Genomic DNA, 12,088 nt, shown 5'->3' with positions numbered 1-12,088 from the left:
CATTCCTAAATAGGGCTCTCTCTGTAAAATGATTTTGTCCATCACTCCTACCTTAAAATAATGCCATTCAAAATTTGGCAGCAGCATGATGTACCACTAGATATACCAACAGATGATTCTAAAGATTCAGACCAGGTAATGTAGTATAAAAATAAGAAAAATGGCCAGGCCCGGTGGCTCACGCCTGTAATCCTCGTACTTCGGGAGGCAGAGGCGGGAGGATCACTTGAGCCCAGTAGTTCAAGATCAGCCTGGGCAACATGGTGAAACCCTGTCTCTACAAAAAATACAAAACTTAGCAGGGAATGATGGTGTGTGCCTGCAGTAACCTTAGCTACTCGGGAGGCTAAGGTGGGAGGATTGCTTGAGCCTGGGAGGTTGAGGCTGCAGTGAAGTGTGATCCAGCCTGGGTGACAGAGAGAGACCCTGTCTGAAAAAAGAAAAGAAGAAAAATTAGATAAGCCTGGGTCACTTTTAAAGTTTTGCCGCTGGCTATCTGGATGAATGTCGGCAAGTCACCAGACTTGTGTTACCAGACTGTAGCTTCCTGGTCTGTAAAATGACTTCCACGGACCATCAGCTCTAAAACTGCACAGCTTTAAATCTAGAGAAAGCCAATAAATCACAGATGGAAATACTCTTTACACAGTCACACAGACTCTAGAGCTGGACAGTCCTCTAAGACACTGCGGCCCCTGCGCCAGCATCTCCGGGGGAAGCTTGGTAACAACACAGATTCCTGGCTCTCAAATGAACTCCCGCATTCAATCCTGAGATTCAAAAAGCTTTGCATGATCTAAGGCAAGAATGAGGCATCATGAAATGTGAGATGGAGACTGGATTTCAGTATCAGCAACACTGATCAGGCTTTATCTTTGTCCTGAAATGGCCAGGTTTCTGTGTAAAGTCCCACAGCAAGACTAACAAGCAAGGGACACAAACTGTCCACCGACAACTGTGCCCCTACTACTAGTGCCGTCAGCAGGCGCCATAGCAGTGTGTGTAGGGGTTCTAAGGCCTAGGGACTGATGTTGTGAGTAAAACTCTACAGGTCTGGGGCAAAATATTCTAAAGGAACCGATCTCCATTAGTGTTTTCCAACCGCCCTCCTGTGTTCTCAGCCCTCTGTATGTATACGGCCAGTGCTGACCCAAGAAAACAGCACATCTGTGTGTCTCCTCAGCGCTACTAGAAGGCTCGGGGTAAAGACAGCACACAAAAACAGCCATGAGGTTCTAAAGACCAGGGCCCCATGTCCAGGGAAAACAAGGCTTTAGCCAGAAGACGACCTTTTTTTTCCCTCAATTTGAACCACTGGACCTCCAGGCTCCTGGGCCAGCCCTGCGCGGTCAACAGGGAGCGACATTAAGGACCATTTTCTCTGCACGCCACATTCCTTCCTTCTTCCCCCCATGTATTCCTTTATAACAAGTATTTACATAGGCCGAATGCACTCCAGCAGGCATGCAGTAAGTTCTAGAGGCCTTCCTGGCTGGTTCACTGGTCCATTCCACCGTCTGCTGCTACAACCAGATCTTCTCTATTACCCTCCCTGGCCAGGACTTTACAATCTGCAGCCTCCTCCTCCCTGTTAGGGAACTCGAGGTTTCAATGATCTTCCTCTTTCACAAAACACACTGGGGGATCCCTCTGCCTCAGTAATCTCAGTGACCACAAATTCACCAGTCTACAGAAGTTTGGGGGTGGAGGGGAACAATCATCTTGCTCTTCCTCATAGCCCTTACGGACAACAGTGAATTCAATCACCACGCTTCACTCCTCACTCAGCAAGAACCTCAACTCACCACAGGCAAGTGGTTATTGTCAATGACAGAGGCGGAGCAAACTACAGCTGATGCACCAAATCCAAACCTCCTATTTGTGTAAATAAAGTTTTATTGGCACAAAGCCATGACTATTTGGTAACAGTGTCTATCCTGGCAGAGTTGAGTTGCTGTTTTAGAGACTGTATGGCCCACAATATTTACTATTCACTAAGGTAGAAAATATTTACTATTTGGCCATTAGGGGAAGAAAAAAAATCTGCTGATCCTGTTCCCAAAGGACTATGCTATCCAGTTATTCTATTGAAAAACATATTGGAAGACCATTTTAAATGTTCCTACCCTCTGTGCTCACCTTAAAGTCTATTTCTGGGTCCTTACAGCAGGATACACAGTTTGCAATTAACACTATTAATATTATTAAACTGCACACACACAGGATCACAAAAGATGAGGAAACTTCTGCAGCAGGTGGCGCCTCCCCTGGAAAGAGAGATAAATAATATTAAAAACATGTACATTCCAAAATCAACTTTAATTAGTGAATCAATATATTTTCCTCTACATACAAATGGGTGTAAGGGTTAATAAAATAATGCTCGAGAAAAAGCTGATGATCCATCCAGGATAAGAAGCTGCTGTTTCTTTGAAATAATTTAGATTTACAGAGGAGTTACAGAGACAATACAGAGAGTTCATATACAGCCTTCACCCAGCTTCCACTAATGCTAACATCGTACATTACCACAGTATGCTGATCAAAACTAGGACAGTAACACTGGTAACAAGGCTATGAAGTGAACTTCAGGCTTTATTCGGATTTTACTGTTTTCTCCACTTTAGTCCTTTTTTCTTTTCAGACTCAATCCAAACTACCAACATTGCATTTAATCACCACATGCCCCTCAGCTCCTCCAGTCTCTGACAGCTTCTTGTCTTTCCTCGCATTTCATAACTCTTGACACTTTTGAAGAGTGCTGGTCAGTTATTTTGTGGAATGTCTCTCAACCTGGGCCACCCAATGTCTTCTCAGGATTAGACCAAGGTTGTGGCTACCTGGGAAGGAGTTAGAGAATTCCAGTGGGGCGAACTGTCCTGCTTGCACAGCAGGGCGCATGACCTATGCCTGGTGAGGTGACCTTTGATCCCATGGGCCAGGTGGCTCCCACCAGGCGTCACCAAACCACTGCAGGCCTACCTTTCCCTTCTCATACTCTATTCCTCGAAAGCAATGCTGGCCCACAGGGAAGGGACATAAGCTGTACTTCCTGGAGGGAGGAGTAGTAGAATCTGCAGACACAGGTTAAAAACCCTCCAGTAATTAGTAATATCAGGGGAAGAAACTTTGAGGCTATGCAACTGCCTGTTTCTCCTTCAGGTCTTGCACACCAGTTTTCTGCATCTGTCAGCGCATCTTGCCTACAGCAATTACTACTGTGATGTTTGGAAGGTGATTTTCTATTTCCCTCATTTCTTCTACATTTGTTATTTGGAATTCTGTAAGGAAGACTGGTCCCCTCTCCTCCCCTTATTTATTTTATTCAGTCATGTATATACTTATGGACTCACGGATATTTATTCTCCGGGCTGTAATCCAAAGTCATCATCACTTATTTTGTGGCTCCAATGGTTCCAGCCTTGTCACTGGGAGCTCTATCAAGGTGACTACTGGATCTTTTTGGCATGCCCCATCCTTCCCTTTTTCTCCAACTCTTCCTTACTTCCGGGCACGACAGGAAGCTCCAGGCTCCTCATATTTTCCCCACTCTGCTTGAGAACCAGCCATTGCTCCAAGGAGCTCTGGTCATGATAAGCAGGGAGGGAGGCGGCCTGCAGACTACAGCCTGAGGCCTGCTGTTGCGTGGGGGGCCTCCCCTGACTCTCCAGCAAAGAATGATTTCTACATCTTTAAGGGGCTGTTTAAAAAAAAAAAAGAATATGCCAAGGATACTGTCTGTGAGCCACAATGCCTAAAATATTTTACCGCCTGGCCTTTTCCCATCCCTATCTAGAGCATAAAGATTTTTACATCTTATTTTTAGCAAGTTCTTCATTATCCGGAAAACATATTATTCAACTAGGATAGTTGTGAACCTTTTCTTTGTTAGAGCAAACTATTAAAGTCTCAGCTACTGGAGTTTTACTGAGAAATAAACTTTTCCTTAAAATCCTCATCTATGGCAGGCACAGTGAGCATGCCTGTAATCCCAGCACTTTGGGAGGCCAAGGTGGGAGGATCGCTTGAGCCCAGGAGTTTGAGACCAGCCTGGGCAACAAAGTGAGACTCCATATCTACAAAAAATAGCAATAAAAATAAAAGTTAGCTGGGCGTGGTGACACGTGCCTGAAGTCCCAGCCACTCAGGAGCCTGAGTGGGAGGATGGCTTCAGCCCAGGAGGAGGAGGCTGCAGTGAGCTGTGAGCACATCACTGCACTCTGGTCTGGGTGACAGAGCAAGACCCTGTCTCAAAAAATAAAAATAAAAAATAAAAATAAATCCTCATCTATGGCTAATTAAGTGTTCAAATGCACCAAAAGGAAGGCAGAGAGATAAATTAATGAGGTTATTTTTTTCTTAAATGAAGCTAGGGTACTTGAAGGGAGGAAAAACTAACCCAAACTCCTAGGTGAGCAAAACACATTCTTGAATCTAAAATAAGCTTCAGTGAAGATCAGGGAAGTCTAAAATGAACTGCAAACAGAACTAAGTTCTTTTTCAATAACAAAAGGTCCCTTTGTGAAAGCAATGCTGAAACACCATTGTCACATGCGGGCTCAGTCTGTGCTTAAGAATAATACAGTTAACCAAGGGGTGTCGAGAATCTCCGAGTTCTAAATCAACAAAGTCTAAAACAGAGGAAAGCCTATACATTTAACACAGGAGGTAACTCGGTGCTTCCTCTTGAAACCAATCTGGAGGAAGTCAACTTTCAATGAGAACAAGAACTCCCTAACCACAGACACACTTGTGTCCATTTGGAAAACCTAAACTAAGTGAGGAGCTTGAGGCACTGAGAGCCAATTCTTATGAAGACCAAGAAGGATGATTTTCTTCTCTTCCTCCTTGCAGTGAGCTGTTCACTCATCCAGACAAGAAGCCTGTGCTTCCCCACTGGAATTTCTTCTTCTTCTTTTTTTTTTTTCTATTGAGAGATGGGAGTCTCACTATGTTGTCCAGGCTGGTCTTGAACTCCTGTGCTCAAATGCGCCACCCACTTCAGCCTCCCAAAGCGCTGGGATTACAGGCATGAGCCACTGCGCCAGACTGCTGGAATTATTTCTGAAGAACTGTGCGTCACTCCCGATTCACATAATAAAAATTAAATTTGACTCCTGAGGAAAGCAAAGTGCTTTCACGTACACTGTTTTTTATTGATTGTTTTTAAAGACGCATTTGGATTGTAAGGGAGAATAAAAAGAAAAAATAACACATAGTTTGTCCACTGCATCTCTGAATTTCAGGTGCATCTCACACTTCAAGTTAGTTTAACTGGCAGCATTTCTTCTTTTTAATGGTACAAAAATAAGGGTGTGACTTATCATCAACCTCATCTGACATTTGATAAAATACAGTATTATTTCATTTGGCTGTCACAATACCTCTGAGGTAATACGACCAGCTCCACGTCACAGATGAAGAAACTGATATGCCCATGAACCCAGGTGGGACAGTGGCAGGCCAGACTGAGTTTAGGTGTGCTGGGTGCAAGCTCCCTCGCTTTCCTTGAAACCCCACTGCTCTGCCTCTATGTGGTTAACCTTTAACACTTAAAAACAGCCCACTGTCCTTTGAACCCAAGTCTGTCATTAATTAGGGTAGTTTATACTTCTTCAAACTCCACATAGCTGATCTTGACTTACTTTTTCCTCTCTTGCACCCAGAGTTTTTGTTTTGTTTTTTTAATCATCACAAACTACTTATTTATTACAGAACTGGATAAGGACTGTATGAATGCCAGCCTAATTATGATTCATGAAAGTGTCCTCTGTGAGTCACTAGATAGGCATGAAGAGTATAACCAGGTTAAGACCAATGAACTATGCCACGCTTTGCCCTAGCTCTCTGCTACACTTACTTCTGCTAGGGTCTGCAGGGCACCTACTCTCCCTTAGATTTCCTCAGTGTGAACCACACTTACTCAACCTCAGTATCTAACAGTCCCATTAAAACTACTGCCTCAGAAATTGACTAGGTAGCTTCAAGTAGACATTTTTAGTTACCCCTTTTTAAAACTTTAAAGTATTTTTCTTTTGATGAATCCAAAAGCACTGTGCTATAAAAAAAACTCTATTTAGCAATGAAAAAAAAAAACTTCCATAAAATGAGGAAATCAAACATAGGCTGGAAGGTGAGATGGGTTTGCAGAAACCACAGAGAGGAAGTAAATTCTAGACTTGAAGAACCACAAATAAAATCCCTATACCGCCGTGGTCAAACTAGAAACCAGTCCCTGACACAGTTCCTGACTGCAGCTGTTAGAACCCGATAAAGAAAGGCAGCTTTAACATGCAGCCTACAGCACTGAGAAGGGCATACGTCGAGCCAGTCATCTACCAAACAACATCAAGAACAGGCATCACCATACATTTAGGCAGCTTTTCCCATCACAAATTGAGAGCAAGCACCACTTGAGGTCTGGCGGACTACGTATGCTTTCCCCAAGACACTGATTAAAAAACACCCGGCATGTCTACAGCACATTCTGTGAGTTTTCATTTAATAGTTTTCAAAGCATTTTAATAGCTACCTAGAACTTGATTCAATAAGCAGGAAACTTGAGAAACTCTAAGAGGTAGGTACATATTATCTGTTTTAGAGACAGGTAATTTGGAGAATGCAATTTCTCAGTAATGACTCAAGGTAAGCCAGGAATACCACCTATTAATTCAACCATTATAACTCCAGCCCAATTATCTGATTCATGATCTCTAGAACCTCAGATGAAACTGGACCCATATGTAATTAACTAAAGAGCTGTCTGTGAAGCCATTTTGGGATTCAATTAAAAAAAATTAAAGGCCACAGATAAAAAGAAATGATGATCAATATTTAGATCCATTAGGGATTACAAAATGCTGGATATCCTAATGTTGTCATTCCTTGTTCAGTCACTAGTGGATATGCTTTTATAAAGAGAAATTTCCTCACATTTACTATTTGGTTACCCAGTGGTTCAAGTCATAAGGAAAAGGCAGACTAGATACTTAAATCTTTCTCTTTCTTTGCCAGTTTTTAAAAAATGAGTTGGTGGTTGGGTGCGGTGGCTCACGCCTGTAATCTCAGCACTTTGGGAGGCCAAGGTGGGGGGACCGCAAGGTCAGGAGATTGAGACCATCCTGACCAACATGGTGAAATCCCGTCTCTACTAAAATACAAAAAATTAGCCAGGCGTGGTGCCGCGCGCCTGTAGTCCCAGCTACTCGGGAGGCTGAGGCAGGGGAATTGCTTGAACCCAGGAGGCAGAGGTTGCAGTGAGCCAAAATTGCGCCACTGCACTCCAGCCTGGGCGACAGAGTGAGACTCCGTCTCAAAAAAAAAAAAAAAGTTGGTTCACTAGCATCCTCTGGCAGTGACCAGTTCAGAGAGCTGCTGTCACTGTTCTGTGGTATCATTATGAGCTAATGGATTTAAAGCACCCACAGGCTTCCATCCGTTGTGGTTGTTCTGATTGACACTCCCATTGTCCTGTCTTTGGCAAGCAGGGCCTCTAAAGCGGTTTGCTCCCAAGCCCTCCCACAGGGTCCCGGCAGGCCTGGGTGGAGTTCTTGTTCCCTGGGTTGTTCCAGGCTCATCTTTTATAGTTTCTGTTTCAAACCTCCTATCAATCATTTCCCCAAAGAGCCCTGGTTTCTTTTAAAGTGAACTGCTAATGTAAAGACCTCAGTTCAGGAAGTAGAGCTGCTTATTCACTGCTGGTGTCACAACTACCTTAGAAAACAATGTATCACAGTTTTGTAACATTGAACTTTGGTACCCCTGTGGTCTAAGCAGCTGCTCTCTTCGGGTAACAGGGATCAGGAAACTGTGGCCACTGGGTGAAATCCTGCCCACAGTTTTTGTTTTGGTATGGCCTGAAAGCTAAGAATAATTAAGAATTCACGTTTTTAAATCGTATTTTTAATCCAAAATAACATTTTATGACACATGAAATTTATATCAATAGCTGATAACACAGAAAGACAGACATTATCTCCTGATAGAAAAACACATCACCACCTATGCAACAGTACTGCCCAAAACAAGCAAACAAAAACAATATCAAACCTGAATCTAATCAACCACCTAGATCCAAATGTCAATGTATAGGAAACATTATGAATAGCGAGACATGTGAAATACCACCACAAGAATGTAATCAGCAAAACACAAGCTGTGAAAAACACCTGGGGAGAAAAGCCTAGGAAAATGTAAAAAAGAAAGAGATGAAGAGAGGGAGAGTGGCAAACATTAAAAGACTTAAACGACCTACCCACCAATTCCAACATATGGATGTTATTTGAATCATGATTCAACCTATTTTAAAAACTATGACATTTCAGGCTATTGGAAATCTGAACACTAACTGACCATATTAAGAAAATGTAATTCATTTCTCCTTGGAGTGATAATGGTCATGTAGTTGTTTTTAAATGTAGTCCTTATCTTTTGGAGATAGTGACCTACTTAATGATGTCTGGAATTTGCTTCCAAACAGCACGAGGGCGTGGAGAAAGTGGACGGGGGCAGCATGAAGAAAGATGGGCTGCAGCTAATTCAGGCTGGGTGGAAGCTGTGTGGGAATTCATTACAGTATCTATGTCTTGCATGCTTGAAGCTTTCATTTATTAAATGAATTTAAAAGTTTAAATGGAAGAAAGCAGATATCATAATTTATAATCCATATTCTTGCCTACTCTTGATATGGCCATTAACGTGCTAGGGCTGTCATAATCAAGTATCACAAACTGGGTGACTCAAATAACCAAAATTTATTCTCTAGTTTTGGAAGCTCCAAGTCCAAGATCAAAGTGGCAGCAGGATGGGCTCCTTCTGAGGGCTGTGGTGGCAGGGTTTGTTCTAGGCCTCTCCTTGCTTCTGGCAGCTGGCTGCCTTTTCCCTAAGTCTCTTCCCATCATCTCCCCTCTACGTGTGTCTGTGTCCAAATTTCCTCTTCCTATATATAAGGACAGCAGTCACACTGGATTAGGCCCACCCTCATGACCGCATTTTCACTTGATCATCCCCGTAAAGACCCTCTCTCCAAATAAGGTCCCATTCTGAGGCACTGGGGTTAGGGTTTCCACGTATGAATTTAGGGGGAACACCATCCAACCCATCTCTAGGACAGATGCTTAAATGAAAACAAGGAAAAACAAAGAAGAGCCAAAGACCAGTAGGTGCACATATAACAGCAGCTACCTGCAAGGACAGAAACAGAGTGGCTGGGGGACAGAGTGTGCTATATCCTTTCCTATTTGTTGGTATAGCACAAAGGTGCTATATCCTTCCCTATTTGTTGAATTTTGTACCCCCAGCTTCTCGCCATCTTTAACCTAATGGCAAAATTCCTTCACAAGGCTTCAGCATCCAACGTTGCCTGGCTACTTCTGACCTCCCAGCCCCGACTCCATCACTCCCTGCCAGCTCTCTACTATGAGCTATGATGACCCTCTCTCCATCCTTCCAGATGGATCTTCTGCCAATTCATTCTCATATCTTCCACCACCCAGAGACGCTAACATGACACGCTCCCCTGCCCCCACCATTCATTCATCCCTGCCCATCAGAGCTCAACTCAGAAACCATCCTTGAGGCCCGCGGTTGGAGTCCCTGCCTGTGCACCCCCAATTACTGTGCATCGCCCCATGGAATCTGTCACTCCATGTTGCAAATGCCCATATGCCTTCCCCACTAGGCTGCAAGCTGAATGGGGTCACGGGCCAGGCTTGTATAATCCACCAATGACTCCCCAGAGCCTAGCCCAGCGCCTAGCATTCAGGTAGAAGTCGGGGTAAGAAAAAGGGGAAAAAGTTAGAGAGTGATGAAGGGGCATGAGCAAGCGAGGGAAAATAAGCAAGCAAGGGAACGAAACAGGAAAAACAACAACAACAGAAAGAAACCATAACCAACCTACCGGATCACAGAATAAACTTACGAGCTAGGCACAGTGGCTCACGCCTGTAATCCCAGTGCTTTGGGAGGCTGAGGTAGGAGGATCACTTGAGCCCAGGAGTTCAAGACCAGCATGGGCAACATAGTGAGACATCATCTCTACAAAAAGTGTGAAAAATCAGCCAGGTACGGTGACACACACCTGTAGTCCCAGCTACTTGGGAGGCTCACCTGAGCACAGGAGGTCAAGGCTGAAGTAAGCTACGATCACACCACTGCACTCCAGCCTGGACAACAAAGTGAGACCCTATCACAAAACAAAACAAAACAAAACAAAACTGAATAAACTTATGGGCCAGGTACGGCGGCTCATGCCTGTAATCCCAGTGCTTGAGCTCAGGAGTTCAAAACCAGCCTGGGTCTCTACAAAAAAATACAAAAACTTAGCCGGGCGTGGTGGCATGAGCCTGTAGTCCCAGCTACTCGAGAGGCTGAGGTGGGAGGATGGCTTGAGCCCAGGATGTTAAGGCTGCAGTGGTCTGCGATCGTGCCACTGCACTACAGCCTGGGTGACAGCCTGGGTGACAGAGTGAGACTGTCTCAAAAATAATAATAATAAACTTACGTTTTCAGGGTCAAACAAATAAGATTATAAGAGAAGCATCCTTCAATAATTTTACACTCTTACTCGGGACATTTTCCCACTGTTGACCTACACTGTATTGGAGTGGTGAGATGCTTACTCCCCAGGGCCCCAAGAACTCCCACAAACATGTACCCATTTTGCTTCAGCTGCCTAACTAAGGTGTTTTATTAAGAAATACATTATCTCAAAAAGTGATTTCCTCCAATTTATGTTCTCCCTCAAAAACAGGTGTTTACCCACATGCACCATGTTCTCGCACAGCCTCATCTCACTGGAGGCCATCAGTGCATTCTACTCAGTGCAGGCAAAGCGAGAATCCAAAGGCAGCCTCTTCCCCAGGGAGCCCCTGGAGCACAGGACTCAGAAGAAAGCCCCACACACGGGCAGAGCCACAGCCCTCGGACCTCTATGCCAACGTGTGTTTAGGAACAAAACAGGAATCTTAATTGGTGCCATCTAAGATGTGATTTAAATTTGTTTTAGTCTGAACACTGCGCGTATCAGTTTGCTAGGGCTGCTAAAACAAAATACTACAGGCTGGGGGTTTCCACAGCAGAACTTGACTTTCTCACAGTCCTAGAGGACTAGGTGTCGGCAGGGCTGGTTTCTCCTGAGGCCTCTCTCCTTGGCCTGTGGACAGCAGCCTTCTCCCTGCATTCTCAAAGGGGCTTTCTTCTGTGTGCATCCCTGGTGTCTCTGTGTGTGTCTAAAGTTCCCCATTTTACAAGGACAACAGTGAGAATGGACTACGGCCCGCCCTCAGGACTCACCTGTTTAAAAGCCCTATCTCCAAATACAGTTATAGTTTGAGGTACATGGAGGGGTAAAACTCAGCCCCTAGCACTGTGTCAATTTACTAATCTTTTCACCTTTTTAATTATTTATTTACTTATTTATTTATTTAGAGATGGAGTCTTGCTCTGTCTCCCAGGCTGGAGCACAGTGGCGCGATCTTGGCTCACTGCAACCTCCACCTCCCGGGTTCAAGCGATTCTCCTGCCTCAGCCTCCCAAGTAGCTGGTATTATAGGCACCTGCTACCGCGCCCAGCTAATTTTTGTATTTGTTAGTAGAGACGGGGTTTCGCCATCTTGGCCAGGCTAATCTCAAACTCCTGACCTTAGGTGATCCACCCACCTTGGCCTCCCAAAGTGCTGGGATTACAGGCATGAGCCACCATGCCCAGCCTTAATTTTTTATTTTTAAGTGTACAAATAGGTGTATATATTTATGGCGTATGTGTGACGCTCTGATACAGGCATACAAAGTGTAATAACCACATCAGGGTATTTGGGGTGTCCGTCACCTCAGGCATCGATCATTTCTTTGTGTTAGGAACACTCCAATTCCACTCCTTTAGTTATTTTAACATATACTTGGTCCATGCATTAATTGAAGAAAGCCAATCCCACTGGCAGGGGTCCATCCTTGACAGCACAGGCACGGGCATGAGGGCATCCTGCCTTCTAACTGGAAAAGCAAGTGTAAAGCAAGGGCCAGGTCCTTACATATCTCGCCTGTTTTCTGTGTTGCCCAGACCCTCTTGCCTCAGGGAATTTGCATAGGA

The 12,088-nt window shown here is 44.3% G+C and overlaps 1 protein-coding gene across 2 annotated transcripts in view; it reads right to left on the bottom strand.

Annotated features, from left to right (window-relative positions):
* The window catches only part of LMTK2 (lemur tyrosine kinase 2), a 102,765-nt gene that overhangs the window by 70,006 nt on the left and 20,671 nt on the right, over positions 1-12,088 (bottom strand). For both annotated transcript variants that reach the window (XM_003815695.5, XM_008968678.4), the window contains exon 2: positions 2,140-2,267. In XM_003815695.5, the coding sequence (XP_003815743.3) occupies positions 2,140-2,267 (128 nt within the window). The remainder of the gene's footprint in view (positions 1-2,139; positions 2,268-12,088) is intronic.

The sequence above is a fragment of the Pan paniscus genome, chromosome 6 (assembly GCF_029289425.2).
Source record: "Pan paniscus chromosome 6, NHGRI_mPanPan1-v2.0_pri, whole genome shotgun sequence".
Lineage (NCBI taxonomy): Eukaryota > Metazoa > Chordata > Mammalia > Primates > Hominidae > Pan > Pan paniscus.
The sequence above is the reverse complement of the archived record's forward strand: the minus strand, read 5'-3'. Positions and strand labels throughout refer to the sequence as shown.